Below are 19,566 nucleotides of genomic sequence, written 5' to 3'. Positions count from 1 at the left end.
CGTAAGATTAAGGGACTATCTAGGTTGATAGTAATGTTCGAGTTAATTAGATATGGTGGTTATTAATAAGAACTTAATGGGTGTCTATAAGGCGTTTATAGACAGGTTAGAGAGTCATATCGCAGGCATATTAGCGCGATAGGTTATTGGGTTTGCTTTCAAATTACGTTTGGGCCGCATTTAAATTACATTTGGATCGCAGGCGTATCGGCGCGATCGTTCGGTTAATTAGACTGTAGGCATATCGGCATAGTTGGTAATTGGGTTTTAGGGGTTTAGGGTAGCAGTATGGTGCAAGCGTTAAGTCTTTCCTAATTAATTTCGTCTCTCCTCGTACGGCTTAGTATTAATTAGGGTGGTTATCGCAGCGTAGTAGCCAGAGGATAACGGGTAGGATTTGTTCTAGAGGACTTCGCGGATAATATACACCTACCACCTAATGGCACAGCGCGGGTCATGTCTCGGCTTATCTTAGCTAATACTACGGGATTAGTACCTTTATTCCTCGTAGTACTAGGCTAAGTCTTAACCGAGGTTGTCTCTATAGCTTGTATAACTCCGTCTTAGTTAAAAAGGTTAGAGGGGTAAGATATTATTGCCTTCCTAGGCAGTTATCCTTATCTATAGGAGACCTTCTAGCTGCTTAAATACCGGCTCCTAGTATTAATAATAGCGACTTGACGCGTCGACGACGCGCAGCTAGGGGTGTTTAATACGTGTCCTCTTAGAACACGCGGAATGGGGGTGGGAGATTATCTAGGCCTTCTTAGGTGAGGTAAAGAGGGAGCTCTAAACAAATGAAGTCCCCCCTGGGTGGGTAAGCTTAGTATAATGTTACGGCTCGTATAAATGCCTCTAAACCGAAGCTTGTAGAATGCTGTATTATGAAGATACTAAGCTAAGGAGTAGAGAAGGTTGAGGAAAGGACACGTCTATATACAGGCGCCAAGTCTCCAAGCGAGCCCCTGACTAGGGTCTGTAACGGTGCCGTAACAGTGGATTCTAGTAGATTTTTTAGATTTTAGTTCTTAGTCTAAGTAGTAAGTAGTAAGGTACTTTTACTTATAACAGGAGGCAGTAAATAGAAGCTTAAGGTTATTCTAATTAATAGTTACCTTATATAGCTTTATCTAGGGTTATCTAAGGATTACTAGGTAACCTAAGGTAGTAACAAAAAGCTTAATTAGTTCTTTGTGGTTTAGGTATTAGAGTCTTAGGGCTACTACATAGGTAATACGGCCTAAGACGGTACGTTTACTATTAAATCTAAATACATTAATATGCCGGTTAAAGGGGGTTAGGGTAAAACCATTATTATATATAAAGATCTTATTAATAAATTCTATGCCGCTAGCTCCTATATTAATTAGGATTTAAGTATTAGCCTATTAACTATTCTACCAAAGACAACAGTTAATAGTTATGCTATAATCCTAAGAGTTAAAGTTCGTAATATCTAAAGTATTTAACGAGATCCTAAGGCAGAGCTGTCCTAGAGAGCGACTTAACTCTAGGACGTGCCTTTTAGTAGTGAGCGGGAAGGGGTTCCTATAGAACGTTGGTTATAGCTTCGCCCTTATAAGTAGTACTTACTAAACATAGGGCTAGAACTAAGTAAAGATCGGGGGCAGTAACCGGAAGATTAATGCGGTAAACAGTTACTAGTATTAGCCGTTTATAAATCGTTTTAGGGTGTAGGTAAGGGGACAAGATAGTATTTTAAGATATAGTCCTTACTTCCGCACTTAAAGCAAAGGCCTAGCTTAATGCGTCTTTCTTATTTAAGGGACCCTAGTAGGGCGTACTCTAGGGTTCTAGTGTTAATATCTATGGCGTCAAGGTGCTTAGGCTAAGACAATAACTTAGTAGACGTTTATAGGGTTGCCGTATTATATCGGGGGGCGGACTTTAGTATTAGGCGTAGTATATTATTATACCATTTATTAATAACGTTTGCGTAGGCATTAAGGGCTCCCAATAGGTCTACGCCTATTAGGGAGGTTTTTAGTTTAGGGCTTAAAGATTTAATAAGGCTGTTAATTAGTGCGGAGTCGTTTTAGCCTGTTTCCCTTACGTAATAGTTAAATTTGGAGAAGTATACTAGGAAACTTTTTATTCCTTAAGCTATGTGGTTTATCTTTCTCTAGGCAGTAGCTTAGCAGTTTAGGTTACTATATAAGGCTTTAAGAAGTACAACTAGGCTTTATACTAAGGTTGGCTAAAGAGGTTTAATAAGGTTAGCTGCCTCTCCTCCTAGTCAACTTAGGGTATAACAGAGTTAGTTAGCTTTAGTTAGGTAACGGTTAGCATTACTAGTTAGCTTATTTTTAAGCTAGCTTAAGAATAATTGGAGTTCTTATTATTTACTAGTAAATATTAGGGGATCTAGTAGTCGTTCGGATTATTTTAGTATAGTAGTTGGTTTAAGGTGGACAGTTGCTATAGGTTTAGGGCTTATATTCCGCGTATTTATCTCTAAAGATAGTATTCGGTCTTAAGGCCCTAATGTGGGCATCTTAAGTGTACGGATTTCTTCTTAGAGGTCCTTAATTAATCGCTAGTATCGTGCTTCTTATTTAGCTTATTATTAATTTAGAGTAGCTTAGTTTTATATAAGGGCGTTTATAAAAGACTTCTGTATTTCTACTAGTTATTTTTAGAGTATAGATATAATACCGGCGGCCGTTACGGAGGCTTTAGGGTCGTTTTACATTTTAGAGGTGGTATATAAAGTTAACGTAACGTAGTATTACGGAGTAAGTATAAGCGGCGATAATATATAGCAAGGTAGATATTATTAAGCTATATATATAAACTATATAAGGAGGTTAAGATATTACGTAAGGAAAGAAGGTAGGAAAACGGGAAGAAAGGGTATATATCTTTAACTTGGTTGCTTAGTTAATGTTAGTAATTAAAGCTATAAAGATTAGGCCTATTAGAACTTATTTAAATAATTTAATAAGCCCTTAACCTTACTAGCTATTTACTTATATTTAGTATATAAAGCCTTTAGTTAATTAGTAAGGAGTAGTATAGCCTAGTAGAGAATTAATAGCTAATTTAGGCTCTCCTTTTCTTATATGTAGGGCTTTAGATTCTATATAAAGGCCTTATACGCCTTATACTAAAAAATAGGGTAGCTCTATACTAGATGGCTTAGGAATATTTTATAGAGGGCTATTAAGTTCTATAGAATGACCTTACGAAGGTAAAAGAGAAGGTTTATAACCCCTATAGCGGCAAGGTTATTAATCTAGTATAGCTATAGGCTAAAATAGCCCTTCTATTTATCCAGTTCGGGCTATATTATTAATAGTAGTATATTAGGCGGCGTAATACCTATATAGCGGATTTTAAAGCAGCCTATTTATAAGGGGTATTCTACTATTAACCTTATAAACTCTTATAAAAGAGAGTTTAAGTAATAGCCTACTATTTACTCTTAGTTTTACCTTCTAGCGCGCTAAATCTAGTTCTCGCTAACCCCCTTTAGCTCTATTATTTTAGCGCTAGCGCTCTACCTAATATATATCTTCTTCTCTAAGAAGACATTAATATATTAGAAGGCCTTTACAACCTAATCTCGCTGTAAGTTATATAAGAGGGCCGCCTTGCAATCCCTAGTACTGCTCTTAATTAGGCGTATATTATACTATACTAAGTAACTACTAAAGTCTAGAAACGGCTCTATACTAAGATTCTAGTAGTATAGAAGATAGAAAGCTAGCCCGCTAAGTATATAAATAAGCGGCTTCCTATTCTATAGGGCCCTAATAGTCTTAAGGCAGCTATACTAGTTCTACTTACCTATATATATAGTGAATATTAAGGGCATATAGCGCATAGGGCTTTTATCCTTAAACTTAAAGGTAAATAGATTTAAGATCTTAGCGGAGCGCCTATTGCCGCCGTAGGTAAGTATATAGTAGCCTAGTAGGATATTAATAAGTATGCGGAAGTAGCACTTTAGGGATAAGGTGGCGCCCCAAGCCTAAAGCTTATAGTAGACGTTTTAGAACTCGTCCTTAGTATAGCCGTTAAGGAGGGTATCTCTACCCTTATTAGCGAACTGCTCTTTCTTACGCTGCGTATCCCTCTACTATAGCGTCTTTAGGTACTCCCTAACGCTATCCTCCTATAGAGATAGGTGGCTATTTATTTTTATAGCTTTCTATATCTAATAAAGGTCCGTTAGAGTAGTAATATAACTATAAACTAACCGCTATAAGAGCCGCGTTTTCTCTTAGGGTATATTAATATTAGCTTTATAGCTCTTCCCTTTTAAGGGCTAGCTTATAACCTCCTTAATAAGGAAGAGAAATAGCTTATCCTCTATAATAGTATTGCTATTATAGTACTACTTCCGTTTATAGAAGGCCTAAAGCTAAATAATACGTTAGCCGTAGGCCACGATACTTTTAGAAGGGGGGGGTATTACCTTAAACTTCTTTTACTTTAGATTATACGTTTTAGACGTGTTTTTAGGCCTTATAGTATATATAAGGGCGAGGATATACTACGCGTTAGCGCGTAATTTAGCATTATTAGTAATATTAATCTCTATACAGTTAGTTAGCGCTATCTTATATAGAGAGGTATAATAGTAAACGTACTGCCACAATTAAGGATTAAGTAGGGAGGATTTTTTTATATATTTTTAGGGCCCTAATAGCCCTAATTACCCTATAGTTGGCGTTAATTAGCGGCTTAATTAGTAGGTAGCCCTTAATACGTATATTTGCTTAGTTTAGCGCTAGCAGCGCTATAGAAATCCTTAAATCTACCCTAGGTAGCTAGCTAAATATATAATTTTCTAGCTAACTAACAATTAGCTAGGCCTTTTATACTAATAGTATATCTATAGGTATATTTATATAGCTAAATTAGCGGTTAAGTTATAATTACGCGGGCGAGGAGGTCCGTGCGTTTAGCGACTATATATATTACCCTATATCTATAGTTGATTTTTAATTACTAGTAACGCTATACTCTTAATACCTATTAAGCGCTATACGTAGAGCCTACTAAGCGCTTTCTATTTATACTAGAATGGTAAGAATCGGCTATAGGTTAATAAAGATATTCGCGTTTTAAGTTGCGCGCCACTACCCTAAAGTACCCTATTAAACTTATACGGCACTAAAATAAGCCCCTAGGGGGCTATAGACAAAGGTTTTAATAGAGGACCTCTTAGTATCTTATTAGAAGTTATATATAAGATTCAATTTACCGTCCGACCTGGTCCCCCTAATGGGTCCACACAGACTAATTCCTATGGGAAAAAACCTCCTTATTTATAGAGAAAAACCCCATTTTTTAGGTGAACAAAAAACCTCCAGGGAAGACGTGAGAGGTAATACTTCCAGATAGCATCCGTACTATATCAACGGGAGGAAAAACACCGTCAGGTTACTACTCTGAGACTTTCCCCTTGCGCGGGAAAGTGTCTAAAATGCCTGTCTTACCCTATCTGCTACTTGAACCAATTTGCTACGCTTATATATTGCCTATATAAAGTCGTGTGCCTGTCCCTAGCTCCTTTTCTAAGTCTCCTATAAATATCTCCTGATAATAACGCTTGCGCTCCACCTGGGCCTGCATACTAAGGTCTCTTATCCATTCCTCTATCAAAAGGTTTCTACAACGGGGTGTATATAACTTAGTATCGCTTAAGCCCTGGGGCCCAAACCCAGGCCCTTACACCTATTCGTGAGGTGTAGGAGGACGCTCTAGTATTTAATAGGGGGGACCAGTCCCTATAACTAGATACCTAGGTTGCCAGGTAATGTTAAAATGGGGGGCCTCTGCTACGCTTAGGGCGCGGATTGTTCGCGTATATGTGGGTGCTGCGCGGTGTATGTAGTATTCGTAGGAGGGAGGGGGTACGCCGGAGGGATAATTGCTTATCGATTCGAATGACCGAACGTGTACAATAGACGTGGTAGCTGTGTTCAAACTTTTTGCTAGGGCTCACCCCCTAGTGAAAATTTTTTTACACCACTACCACCACGTCGCTGCGCAGGCGCTGCGCAGCCGTATACACGTCTCTGCGTTTGCTCTGGTAGTCTATTAACACGATCTAAATGGAACATCAATAGTAGCTGCCAGGTTCCCGGGCTCCACCGCGTGGAGGTGCAGAGGCCGATTTTGTTGAGCCCTTAGAAGTTATATATATAACTATTTTAAAGCCTTTCTACCCGCTTAAAGCCGTTTATAAAGCTAATTTAGTAAGTATTATATCTACTTCTGCTATAGATTAACCTACTATATAGCCGCTTCCTTACTAACCTTTTAGACCTACGCGACCTACTTAATCTCCTTAATAACCTTAAGCCGTAGGGAGTACTATTAAACCTCCTTTTACTAGCTAGCCCGCTATCTACTACCCTATTTAAAATCTAGCGCTATTATAAAAGGATTACCTTCTAGCCCTTTAGTCTACTTACGCTAAAGGGCCTATATAGAGTTTACTATACGGCTTATATAGTATATAGGTAGAGACTTACTTTTTTATCTAAGAGCCTGTAATTATAGTGTCTATTTAGTGGGAGCCCTTAAAATTTAAGCCAAATACTAGCTATACTACTTGTAGGTATTACGGCATAGGTGGAAAACAGTAAAAGGCTGTAGTGGAACTTAGTAAACCTAGAGTTATATAACTAAAGGATTGTATAAAACTTTAAGCGACTACTACCTATCTCTCTTTCTCCTTTCCTTTTTCTAGCTTTAGATCCTTATTTATAGACAATCCAATTATATAGGCTTATATATATCCTCTTTACCATACTTATGCCTTAATTAACTAAGTCGCTAATAGTAGGTAGGTGTGGGCGTAGGTGTGGGAGTGCCTATAGAGGCAATTTATAGACGTTAAATGGAGGCAGTAGTACCTAATTTAGTTTTTATAATACCTTATAAAGCACCCTATAGTCTTACTAGTTAACTTAAAACAATCTTAAAGGTATTACAAGTATTATATTTTAATACTTTAATTTTTATAATTTAGATATAAACAAATTAAATATATATAATATTCTAACTATTACGGCACTAGTAGAAAACGGCAAAACTTAGTTAGCAGAACTTGGCAGAACTTTGCGGTCACGTAACTAAAGGACTGCATAAAAGAACCCTACTTTGACCGGCGCTGCTCTTCTTCTCCTTTCCTTTCTTTAGCTTTAAATCCTCGTTTATAAACAATCTAATTATACAGGCTTGCATACGTCTTTCTTATAGTGCTTATACCTCGATTAACTAAGTCGCTAACACTAACTTAAAGTGGAAAGATCTAAGCCTGTTACAATAATAATATATTATATTTAAACTCTAGATAAAAGCCTATTTAGTAGGTAGTATACGCGTATTAATTAGGGGGTGTATAACTAGTAGTAGCCTAGTTAAATACCTATACCAAAAAATCGATATTGGATTTATTGGATATTTTATCATATTTTACAATATCGTAATCTTTTAAAACGCGTTATTTTTGGCCACACTGCTCTTGCCATGGCAGAGATCATTGCATTGTATCGCATCGCGTCTTATCCCTTAACCCGTCAAAATTCGTCCACACGTTATCGATAAGGATTTACTAATCAAACCAATGTATTGAAATCAGCTCACGTGGAGAGGTTCGAAATCGGGGCAATCCCCCAGAGTCAAGATCATTTTCGTTGAAAAAAAAAGGCCTAATACCATCACTGAAACGTCGACAGCTTCCCTAGCTGCCGTAGTCACAACTACTAGTATATCTACCATTGAGGACTTGCCACGGAAAGTTACGCACCTAAGATAACCGAAGCATCTTAGAGGCATCGAACATCTCTTCCCTTGTCCCCCCAAATACTAAAGATGACGTTGACAATTCGAGTGCGCGCGTTGCCACCAGGCTTTGCCGCTAGAAGTGCTGTATATTACGCGAAAGATTTTCCCAGAGTGGAGGTTGGTAATATTGGCCCTTCTTGTATTTCTTAGCGTATTCAAGTAAATCTGCGGGAGGCCTTATCCCAAACTCGTTCATCTCTTTTCCTGGTTTGTTTTTTGAGCGGACCGACATCTTCAAGGAAAGCGTGGATATTGCCATATTCCCGGAGCGCCTTGTATAAATGCTAGAACGACCTGCTTTTCCGGTGGAACTAAGATTAGGACGCTAGTTAAGTTAAACTCATGGCAGATAATCCCTAATCTCTCCACAGCCAATCAACCTTTAATTTCCCCCTGCGCATCAACCACTAGCCCATACACTTTTATCCAATAGTTCCCGGTTACATGGCGAAAATTAAGCGCCACAGAGGTCGATCCTTTGTTCGTGTTTAACTAGTTAAAGTTTATTATAAGCTAAGGAGCAATCGCCTGACGAATATTTCTGCGCCTTCTCCACCCAAAATCGCAGCGCAGGGCGGACCTTTAGCTGCGGTCAACCGGATTAACATCTCTCCCTGCGTGGCCGGACACCCGCTGTGCCTGGACACTGCCAATAGTTTCCCATATAACAAACCTAATAACAAGCTAGAGTTATAGATATTTTTGGGATAGCAGCTTTAAGTTATAAATTGCATTTTCTTCTTAATGTCTCCTGGGAACAGCTCCTGCTTACCGTACAATACCACCATTTACCTTAAGCATAGCACAGAGCTTCACTCCGGACGGCCTTGGAATCACTGCAAAGTTAATGCATCCTACTAAAAAGCCTACAGGGTGTAGAGAGACACGTAAATGTCCTATCCCGAGAGAATCAATTGATTGAAGACAGTGGTGCTATTGTGGTGACTTGACGTCCATCAGCGGGGTTTGACGAAATGTGGGTTTTAGTAGCGAGCACGCTTGATGCCTGAGTTTTGTACAAAGACAGTGGGGCCCTACACGCGCTCCACTGGCTTTGCTCTCAAGCCACATCTGGCAGCATTTTGCGTCAGGCATCGATTGCGAGAGAACGCCCAACCGGCGCCAGCTTGGTGGAACCACCCTAACACCAGCTGACGGGCGGAGCGACTGTGCGCTCAGCCTGCTCAGTCCAGCTCTTTTCGCTTTCCTGCCACCGACAGCAATGTTTTACCCTTATGGCGTCTACTATATCCTTTGACGGTGCGAACTCTGGCTTCCAAGCCGGGGTCGTCAACGGCCCTGTCCATAATAAGTTCCATCTATCTCCCAGTAAGTCGCGAAGGGTTCGCGTCGAACAACGCTAACCATGNCCCCGCCGGAAGAGAGACCAGAAACCCCACCAGACCCCTCGTCCAACGTACCTTTCCGTCGCGACCAGGACTTCGTCGAGCGCGAAACCCTCCTCAGAAAGATCAATCAAAAATGTGCTATGCCAGGGTCTTGGCCTGCACTTGTCGGCCTTGGAGGCGTCGGGTGGTACCGACCGCTAATTCCTAGACAGCAAATCTCAACTCGCAATCGAATATGCCTACCGAACTCGCGAACAATCTCCACAAACATGTGTTCTTTGGGTTCATGCGAGCAAAGCAGCCCGTTTTGAGCAAAGCTATCGGGACATCGCAGACCGCGTCAAGATCGCTGGTCGGCGGGACCACCTCCCCAAAAGCCAGAGCGGCTCGATCCTTGTGACAACACGGAGCCGGGAAGCGGCGTTGAAGCTTGTTGAACAGCGTGACCTGGTTCATGTTGAACCGATGGGCAAGGAAGAGGCGATAACGCTCTTGAAAAAGAAACTAGGAGTGCAGGACGACGGCATTGATACCGATATTGCCGCGCTCGCGGATGCTCTAGAGTTCATGCCGTTGGCAATTGTTCAAGCAACAGCATATATTTCCCAGAGAGAATCTCTATGCTCGGTTCGGCAATATCGCGCCGTGTTTCATGCCGACAGCATATATTCGTTCGACTAGACGAGCACGATGTCAATACAGTTTTCTGAATCAAAAATCTGGCCAAACATAACGCCATGTACATAACAAGCGCCAACAACTTCCCAGAAGAGGTCCTTCTGTCGCAACACAAACGGCACGTTCCCTCCTTCCAGTATTGCAACCACGTCACCTTGCATGGTTCCCCGAGGAGCCAAACCTACATAGCCGAAAGAATTCGCAGTCCCAGTTGTTCTAAATATTGCCTTGTTGCCTGTCATAGAGGTAGTCCGATACAGAAAGTTAGAGATATGCTTCGGGCCTTGAGTGGCTTTCTTGTACAGTGTGTACGCGCCAGCAGCGAACGCTCTCAGTGTCGGAGATTCGCGAAGCCCAAGGGTGATTGTCGTGGCAGTTCTTGATGTCTGGTACCACTGCATGAAAAGCATGCGATCACCGTCGATGCCATTTGCGAAAACCCCACCCAGCATGGTCTGCCACAGCACGTCCAGCATGCTTTCGCCAGTGAAGTACACCTGATTGGAATGGGCACCAACAACTCGGGCCCAGTCTTCAAATACCGTGCATGAAAACTCTACCTGCCTCATCGTTTCGTCCAGGGGTGGCTCTACCATCCAGTCTAGCTTTCCAAATCTTCCTACTGCTAGAGAGCTTGATAAAGGCTAGTGATTGGCCTTGCCCAGGATTGATATTGAATCTAGCAGCATGGCTCGAACGATGAGCTTGTTTGCATCCATAGGTTCGCGATAATTGAATACGCTGTTGCCCGATGCTTTGAATTTATGAGGGGTCATCAAGTATTCGGTGGCATTGACTGAACCCAAGTTCGCATGCATACGTCTTTCAAACCGCTGTGGATGTGGCGTAGTATCTGGGCGATGCCAGTCTGGCACCCAGGATGGAAGTTCAGATAGGCGTTCATGATATGCCTCGTCTTCCCATGGTTTCAGACGCTCGGTTGTCCATATTTCGTGGGTTCCAGCACAGCTGACAACATCCAATGACCTTTGTTTCCGCAGCATCTCGATGGCCACACTTCTGTATACGGTGTCGAGGGGCACAATGTCGACAAGAATGATCTTTCCATTCTCAATGTACTTTTCCTGCTCATAACTAAAGAGGATATTGAGATCTGTTGGGCCCGGCCCAACATCGCTCGCCATTTGCATCAGGGCATAGATTTTGTCTTTCCATTCGGAACTGTGGAAAGGTTGGTGATCCCTCAAAAGCGTGAGAAGTGGCAGCCGCTGTCCCGCTTTCCAGTCAGCTCTGATAGATCTGAGATACTCTATCGATCCAATTCCTCCTTCGCTGTCTCTTGAAAAGGATATAGAAGCCACTTCGGTTATGGTCAGGAAGTCAAATGCTGCAAACATCTGCTCCGCCTGGAACTCGTACTGTCCACAAAGGCACGTAACAGATATTGGAACGGCAAATTCTTGAATTATCCACACGCGTTTGAACCAGGCGCGTGTCAGGAACATGCAGAAGGCTCGGATCCCCTGGTTCCGCTGCTGCTCTGTCATCGCGAACCCCAGCCTGTACCAGTCCTGAGCTGTCAATTGGTGTGCTGAAACCTTTCCGATCATGACAGACGCCGTGGCACAGAGATTCATGAAAGGCAGAGCAACTTGGCTGCACGCATCTGGCTCACCGAGCCAAACAAGCACATGCGCTGCTTTTCTGTAGAGCTCATTCATGAGAGAAACTTGCTGGCCCTTCTCCTCGTCGTTTTGTTGATTAATGCACAATGCATCGATCCAGAAGTAGTGTGGCTGGCCATATCTCTGCTTCTGATATCCATGTAAGGCGAGTAGAGCGCCGTGCAGGCTTTTCCCAACTCCAAAAAGCGTATTATTGCAGAGAATCGAAATTTTGTCTTTCTGGTCGCCCCAGTGGTACGACAATGCCACGAAAGGTGGTGTCTGACTATCAAACCAAACATTTGTCAGTCGGACAGAGATCATTCCAGGATCAACTGGAGGCGCAAAGCCGAAGAATCCACGAGGCGTCGCATTTGGGGCAGCAGGTGCCGAAACGATTTCTAGTAGACGAATTTCGCAGACATTGCTGCTCGTAATCCTGATCGGTTGATAGAAGGATGGCCAGGGACTCGAATGGCTGTTGAATGACTGTTGAAGGAGTGGTGCGAAGGCTCCAAAAGCTTGTTCAAATCCTCCCCCGACGGACATACTTTCAAACACTGGCCGTTAGACAGCGTAATACAAGAGAGTATAATATTGCAATTGATACTGTCGAGCATAGGTAGTCTGAGATATTCCAAAAATTAGGCTATACTGGCCACATTGGATTAAACACTCAGCTGGATGAAGGCCCAGACCCGTCTAGCTTCTTCTCACCGGAATCCGTTCTGCAGCCACAGCTGTCCTAGTGTCGCACTTAGGTGGTCATAGCTCAACTAGGTGCTGTGGAACGCTGTGCTCAGCGCAAATGGGCTTATAAGGAGGAAAACGAGCTAGATAGCATAGATTGCGATGAAGAGGGTGTTATATTATGCTTCAGGAAGGATGATCCTCAAAAGAACTATCTAATTGAGTGTGTTGTTGAATATCTCTACTCCAAAACGGTTTTGCCAGCTGGCAGCCAGTGGAGCGCTTGTAAGGGCCCACTCAAGTCTCAGGCACCAAGCGTGCTCGCTACTAAAACCCACATTTCGTCAAACCCGCTAATGGACGTCAAGTCACCACAATAACACAACCATCTTCAATATTCAATTGCTTCTCTCGGGATAGAACATTTACGCATATCTTTACAGCCTATAGGCTTCTCAGCAGGATGCATTAACTTTTGCAGTGGTTCCAAGGCTATCTAAAGTAAATCTCTGGTGCTCTGCTTAAGGTAAATAGTGGTATTGCATAGTAAGCAGGAGCTATTCCCAGAGAATATCTAAAAGAAAATATAGTTTACAACTTAAATCTGCTATCCCGAGAATATCTATAGTTCTAACTTGTTGTTGGGTTTGTTGTGTTGGAAACCATTGGCAGTGTCCGGGCACGGCAGGTGTCCGGTGATGCAGGGACGGATGTTATAACGTTACATAGCTACGTCTCGCGTAGAGAAGTCAGGGAGCGCCCCAGCCTCCCACAGTATCTTTAAGACCTCTTTGTAGCCAGGACTCCAATAGCCTTATCATCACTAGTTACACTGTTGTCTTGATGCGGTGGATGAGGATTGTAAAGCCTCACCTATGGAAATGTGGGCGAAAGGCGTTAACAGCTAACTTGGCGTGGTTGAATTGGACGGATAGGACTCAAGCCACGGGGGCTCTATGCCGATCACAAGACCATGATGATACCTCCGCCATTTGCTCGTTGCCGCCAATTATGTGGTAAGAGCGCATCAAATGCGAGAGTCGGTTCAGGGTCGCGGGCAAGGGTTTGAGCTAGTTCTAGCGCTTACGAGATACATACCATGACAAGATCACTTGGTGTTTTAAAGTTTATCACGTGGATTCTGCCACAACTTACCGCGCGCGGTTTTGTTTCTAACCAATCAGAAGCTGGATTAGTGGGGGTTTAGATTCCGGGACCCGAAAATATAAACCACTCGTACCAGAAAGCGGTATGCTAGCGGTCATAACCCAGGGAGCGGTCAAAACCCCGTTACCTACATTATTGGAAGACACAAGCAAGAGCAAAGCTAGCTATAAAAAGATCCGATTTTGCGGAGAGAAAGCCGCTAATAATGGTCTGCAATACTTCTGGGTGGACACTTGCTGTATTAACAAATCAAGCAGCACCGAGCTTACAGAAGCTACCAACTCTATGTTTCGCTAGTACCAGGATGCGGCTAGATGCTACCTATTACAGATGCCTCCAACAGAGTATACTATTGTTACCCGTATAGTTTAAAAGGCCAAGATGTGGTGGGCTATGGCATTACGGGACTAGTTATCATCAGGATGGTCGTCCGCATCTCTGTCCTCCCAACACTATACCCACCTCCCCAGCCTTTTTAGAGGCCCTGGGCGGGTAGGGTTGGCCGTATAAAAATCACGGAGCTTATGTGGGCTATTTTTGAAGTTGGACGCACCGTACCACTCCGGATCGTCCTCATACCCAAGCCATTTAACACGGTACTGTAGCTTTCTGCGATAGATACGGGCTTCGAGAATCTCCTCTACCTCGTATTCGTCGTCTTCGTCCGCTTCAGTCAGAGGAGCCATCTTAGACTGCGAGCAGAGTACAGAAGCGTGCTCGTTATTCTAAGGTCTGCCGCGGAACAGAGATGGCTTTTATCGTCTCGCGGAGTGTGCAGGGCGCTCAGGATGCTGCTTCGATGCTGTATTCGACTTTCAACTGTGCCGCTTGCGGCCAACAGTATGGGCGGGCGGAGGGCGTTTCCGCTTGCGCGTCGGCAACGTGTCGCACATTATGTAATTGTCGCTGTCGCTGTCACTGTCGCTGTCACCGCCATCGTTACCGCCGCTGCTACTCGCATTTTCGGGCGTAGGAAATTCGCCTTAGCACTAATTAGATAGGACGGACGCACTTGCAATGGCGTATACTCGCCTTGCCTCTTCGCCTCCATCGGTGACTGCAACTGATATATTGTAGCTTTCGGGACAGTGTAGCTGCTGACCTCTTGCGTTGGCTGGTCGATAGAGCAATCAGACCGCGCATCGCTATCAGTCTCCGAAATTATGTAATAGCGTTCAATAGTATCACTGAATTCAGTATTCGTCGTCAACAATCTATAGGCAAAATGCACGGTTTCCTTTGCTTTGCCATCGCAGCTCGTGTGGAGTGGTGAATTGTCTATAGTGGACCTGGGCGTCGTTGATATGGGCTCACGACTTACGGGCAGTCTCCGGGCACAACCATCCCACACAACCATGATTAATAAGCGCTTACTAATGCACGCACGGGCCGCTATCAAGACTGCGGAAGAACTTCAAAAAAGCATGTCCTTACCGCAACTTACACCACGGAATATCTATGCAACTACGTAGTAAATAGACTAGTCTAGGGCGCGGAATTGATAGCTTATTATACAGACTAAAAGTCCTGAATAGCTTATAAAGTAAATATTAGCTAAAGTTAGATAACTTTAACAGCAAGTTTCTGGAAGTTTTTTACTCCAAATCTATACCTTGCAAAGCCTATATCAACTTCCTACTATATAGTATGGCCGATAGCTCTTTGTTTAATATCGATTTAACTCTTCCTAACCTTAATAAGCTCCTGCAGTGTCGCCCTACTGCCTATACTGCCTATACTACCTCCGCTGCTTTAGTACGAAAACCTGGTAACCGCCAGAGCAACCCTATTAAAGTTCTTAATACTCCACCCCCCCTTCGCCAGGTTGCTCTAGCCGCTTGGTGTGAGGTTTCTTAGGCTCCGTTAACTCTATTTTAGCTTCACCGGCTATAGTATACAGATGTGGAGAGCTTAGCGCAGGCCTTTGCGCAGGCCTCTGCGTAGGAGTTGTTCTCTCCTCTACCCCCTCCTAGAACTCTAACCCCTAGCAGTCGTGAATATCGTGCTGCTTCTACTTCTTTGGTATATAATATAAATAATCCTCTTCCGCAATAGCTTTAATCGCCGTTACTAGAAGTTAAGATCTAACGTCTAGAGTGGCAGCTAAACTACCGTTTACACCTAGACCTAGTTCCGGTAGTAAAAAGGGTGGTTAACTCTATACCCGCCTACTACCTACTAGAGCCGTATAAATGTGAGACCTTTAAGGATCCTAACGTCGCGTTTAATTAATACTAGGACTACACCTTCAGTAAAGGCTTCTTTATTGTTATACTGTCCTTAAATAATGAAACCGCTCTACGGCCGTACTATATTTTTGGCTATAAACACTATAGTAAGCACACCCGGAATTACCGCAAGTTAGACGACTTCTGTGGTAAGAATAGCAACCGGTAGTGAGAGGCTACTAAGGTATACTAAAAGGACTGCGGCTGGTGTATTTGGGTGGCCTGGAAGAAGCTTCCTAGCTATATAGGTGATATTAAAGAATGGGTGGCGACTATTACGCGTGCCAAGCACTCTAATTTAGATACTCCAGAGGCTCTAGAATACGACTTCGTCGCGAATCCCCTTGCTTATATTGGCCACCAGGATTAACTACTAGAGGCCAAAGAGGCAGCCGCAGAAGCCTACGCTCTTAGGGCAACTTGAGAGACCTATCTTACTACATAGCGTTAGCTTTTTGCCCGAGAGTTATACATAAGCAAGAAGAAATACTATAGCTTAACGCGATTATTAAGCGGCCTTCCTAGTAGAGCTAAGGGCCAGCCGCGAGCGCTTGGCGCGCTTGAGCTACTTCTCTACTAGTATAGATTTGAGTACCGGTCTTGATATACCTATACAATTAATCCAGAATCAGGTTATCTAATTGCCTAGAGTCTCCAGCAGCTTATGTTCTGGCTTCCTATCTAGGTAGATTTAGCGCAGAGGTTTATTACTGACTTTGGCTACTAAATAGATGCTATATTTAATACCAATCGATCTAAGCTCCTATTGGCTATTATTACTGGCGTCACTAATATGGGGTCCTCTTTTCCAGTAATGCAGTTATTTATTAAGAGCGAGTCTTAGTTAGATTGGACCTTTCTACTTAAGTCTGCTTAGCAGAAACTTTGGAAACGGCCACCCAAAGTTATTATTGCCGATTTTGGTAAGGGCCTTGTAGCCGCCCTATTAGTAGGGCAGTTAATTACAGTTGTTCTCTAGTACTGCCAGTAGCATGCTGTAAAGGCAATAAAGAAGCGGATTGATAAGGGGATCCAGATAAAGGTCAAGAGGCTATATAGCTACTTAGCGGAAGAGAGGAAGGCAGTAAAGGAACTATTTTGGCCCTACCTAAAATCTAAAACGGTAGCAGAGCTTAAAGTTAATTAAAAGGTAGTCCTAGATAAGCTACACCCGTGCGATAAGGTATGGTTTTAGACTATGTACGTTGAAAAGGAGAGCTAGATGATTACCTGCTATATTAGGTAAGTTTATTTTAAGCTAGGGAATAGGATACTTAGAGGCATCCTGCTCTCTAGCTTGAAAACCTTATTTTAACGTCAGCTTTTCCTTAGCCGCTTACTCCCTTACTAGATACCTTCTAAATTTAGGTGTAGCGGCAAGCTAATAAGGCGAGGGTATTAACGGAGGATTAAAATGCTTTACTAATTATTAATTAAGCCTTAAGGATACTATAATTGAGCTAAAGAGGTGGATTTCAATATTATGTAAGAAGTTAATTAAATCCGAATATATATCCGAAATGTCCCTCCCCCAAATTATCACCCTAGATCTCTTTCAACACTACTTTATGCAGATTAACGGTATAGTAACACACTACGCGCTTTAGCGAATCTTTAACTCCATACGTGGCGCGAGAGCTTTGACGAATAAAGAAAAGCAGGAGTGGGCTGATCGGGAGTAGAAGCAGGACGACTGTGACTGCGAGGACCCCTACCAATATGGCCTCCCCTGTCGTTATATGCTTATTCGGTGCTTAATATAGAGGCTTCCTATATTACCAGCTTTAATTTACCCTTACTGGTGTATTACAATAAAGCTAATTACCGCTCTAGATTAGCAGCCGCAATATATTAAGGATATGGCGTTTAAGGGTGACCCTCTGCTAGGGCACCCGGAAGCTCTTACCAGGATCCGGCTATTAGTTCTCCGCCTCCTTGATATTATTAAGGACCTTCCTGCTAAAGAAATGGGCGAGCTTGCTAATAAATTTGAAGACTTTGAGGTAGCCCAAATGGCTATTTTAATTAGACAGGCAGAGCTTCGATCGCTACCTGAGGGCGCTCCATTTGAGGTTCCTCAAAAGGCTCGCTGGCAGCCACCACCTAAAAAGAAGCATGGTAAGGCCAACCAGCGGGGCAAAACAAGTGCTGAGATTGCTGAACGTGCTGCCGATGTAGCCGAGCAAGAGCTCTAAAAGGAAAGGTAGGAGGCCCAGAAGCAGAAGGATATTGAGGTAGATGAGGATATTGAGGTGGATGAGGATATTGAGGTGGATGAGGATATTGAGGAGGATGAGCAGCAACCGTTTGACGAGCCGTCGGTGCTGTATGACGAAGTTTTAGGGGGGTTGGAGGACGAGGTGGTCATTTTGGAAGGACGACGACGACTCGTGGCTTGATAACGCGGAAGTACTCCAAGGTACCATATTGGACGACCCTCACCAAAATATTGGTGAGAAGGAGCCTATCGCGAACCATTCGGCATCTGACAATTATCAAGAGCCGCCACCTCTCCTACTCCATCAATCTGGCAGAGCGGCGCGCACTAGAGCTCGAAGGACCTATACTCAATTAGCCCGTGGTAATTTTANATNAATCTTAAGTAATACTAACNAGGGTCCTAGTGATCCTNAGCNAAAAGAGGTTGGCATTCNGTNGAAATTAAAGCGATCGCGANAGGGAGCTTCTGTAGACGCGCATGAGGCCTATAAAGCTAGCGCACTTGCTATTAGGTCCCCTAAGGCTAAACGCACGCGTGGTAGTAAAAAGGGAAAGGATCCTGTTGAAATAGACGGCCGAATATTGGAGTATTACACATGTAAATAGTGCTTTGTTATTCAAATCAAAGTTCGCGATAGTGGCCCGTGCGGGCTTACTAATTGCTAAGTAATCATGGTTGTGTGGGATGGTTGTGCCCGGAGACTGCCCGCACGACTTAGGAGCGGACTAACTAGAATTTCCGCTCCTTTGACAGAGTCGATGGCGTCTTCTATGCCTATAGGACGACAATTTTCGCTGAGATGCTCTACAGCCGACGTACCCGCACCTTTAAGTTAATTGTTTATCTGCGGAGCTATACCGTCTTTCCACGGGGGGTACTCGTCCTTATCGTTGGTATCAGTATCTAGTTCGGTCTGGTTATTGTTAATAACAACTATATTCTCTACGCAATATTAAAAATGATATACGTGAGCTACTATACTAATTAGAGCTAGGCACTTGCCTTAACTGCTACCCTTAGATTTAACTCTATGGAACATAGGTATAAGAATCTCTCTATCCTCGGATTAAGCATTTAACCCTAACTTATTCCCTAGGATCTTATTAATATTATGCCAATTAGTAATAGTAGACGCGGTATTCTTTAGGTTGGAACGTCTAAAGGGTGGTTTTAGCGGCAGCGGCCTAGAATAATGTATAATTTAAAGGGGTTCTTACGTTTAAGAGACGAGAAAGGTACTAAAAGATATTACTATTACTGCTGCCGTCGCTATTACCTTGTATAATCTGCTAGAGCAAGAGCAAAGTGGCGATGGCAATCTTAAGTAGTTAAAGGGTTTATGGCCGAGGGACGGTTACTGGTACGGATTTTCTAGGGGTTTAGATAAACAATCTCTTATAGTTAGTAGGATATGGTTAACAAAGACCGCGGGTAAAAAGTACCCATATTAGAGGAAAACCGCCTAGCGTTAAATCACTTTCCCGCATGCAACCAAGTTCATTATCTAGCCGCGAAGTTTTAGTGGCGATACAGCTCTCGCATAAAGCCCCTCTTTATTAGATAAAAACGTGCGCGAATATCCTACTAATACTTATAATAGAAACGAGGGATTATAACGCCGGCTCCTAGGAGCTAGGCTGTGTTGCCAAATACGCTTCCCCTTTTCCGTTAGAGTCCGCCTAACAATTATTTAAGTCTGTAGACGCCCGTTCTATATAATCCGCGCCTTATAAGCTAAATAGGGAGATTCTAACACAAATTTTTAAATCGTCGGCAACCCC

The 19,566-nt window shown here is 43.0% G+C and overlaps 6 protein-coding genes across 6 annotated transcripts; 4 read left to right on the top strand and 2 right to left on the bottom strand.

Moving 5' to 3' along the window:
* Window positions 1-9,208: 9,208 nt before the first annotated feature.
* On the top strand, window positions 9,209-9,539 carry K441DRAFT_475859 (uncharacterized protein; the record flags this gene model as incomplete). Its single annotated transcript, XM_067641878.1, has 2 exons — window positions 9,209-9,360; window positions 9,389-9,539. Coding segments are annotated over 2 exons (303 nt in total), but the record flags the coding sequence as incomplete, so codon positions are not given.
* Window positions 9,540-9,566: 27 nt separating this feature from the next.
* K441DRAFT_577547 (uncharacterized protein) lies at window positions 9,567-9,857 on the top strand (the record flags this gene model as incomplete). Its single annotated transcript, XM_067644246.1, has 1 exon — window positions 9,567-9,857. A coding segment is annotated over one exon (291 nt), but the record flags the coding sequence as incomplete, so codon positions are not given.
* A 641-nt stretch (window positions 9,858-10,498) lies between these two features.
* Window positions 10,499-11,803, bottom strand: K441DRAFT_577668 (HET-domain-containing protein; the record flags this gene model as incomplete). The annotated part of the gene is made up of 1 exon (XM_067644252.1): window positions 10,499-11,803. One exon carries the CDS (start codon window positions 11,801-11,803, stop codon window positions 10,499-10,501), a length of 1,305 nt encoding a protein of 434 aa, XP_067500283.1.
* A 1,617-nt stretch (window positions 11,804-13,420) lies between these two features.
* On the top strand, window positions 13,421-13,633 carry K441DRAFT_577742 (uncharacterized protein; the record flags this gene model as incomplete). Its single annotated transcript, XM_067644257.1, has 1 exon — window positions 13,421-13,633. The coding sequence occupies one exon, from the start codon at window positions 13,421-13,423 to the stop codon at window positions 13,631-13,633; it is 213 nt and encodes a 70-aa protein (XP_067500282.1).
* Window positions 13,634-13,905: 272 nt separating this feature from the next.
* K441DRAFT_468647 (uncharacterized protein) lies at window positions 13,906-15,832 on the bottom strand (the record flags this gene model as incomplete). Its single annotated transcript, XM_067641842.1, has 2 exons — window positions 13,906-14,003; window positions 15,745-15,832. Coding segments are annotated over 2 exons (186 nt in total), but the record flags the coding sequence as incomplete, so codon positions are not given.
* Window positions 15,833-16,985: 1,153 nt separating this feature from the next.
* K441DRAFT_665524 (uncharacterized protein) lies at window positions 16,986-18,372 on the top strand. Its single transcript, XM_067649511.1, has 3 exons — window positions 16,986-17,738; window positions 17,772-17,963; window positions 18,178-18,372. Exons 1-2 carry the CDS (start codon window positions 17,424-17,426, stop codon window positions 17,961-17,963), a joined length of 507 nt encoding a protein of 168 aa, XP_067500280.1. The 5' UTR covers window positions 16,986-17,423; the 3' UTR covers window positions 18,178-18,372.
* Window positions 18,373-19,566: the final 1,194 nt, after the last annotated feature.

This window comes from Cenococcum geophilum (assembly GCF_001692895.1).
Source record: "Cenococcum geophilum 1.58 unplaced genomic scaffold K441scaffold_44, whole genome shotgun sequence".
Taxonomy (NCBI): domain Eukaryota; kingdom Fungi; phylum Ascomycota; class Dothideomycetes; order Gloniales; family Gloniaceae; genus Cenococcum; species Cenococcum geophilum.
This window is presented reverse-complemented; position numbering and strand designations above follow the sequence as displayed.

Coding starts and splice junctions, on each gene's coding strand:
- K441DRAFT_665524 (XM_067649511.1), top strand. CDS start 17,424: ATGGCGTTTAAGGGTGACCCTCTGCTAGGGCACCCGGAAGCTCTTACC. Junction 17,739..17,771: donor TTGCTGAACGTGCTGCCGAT/GTAGCCGAGCAA, acceptor AAGGAAAGGTAG/GAGGCCCAGAAGCAGAAGGA.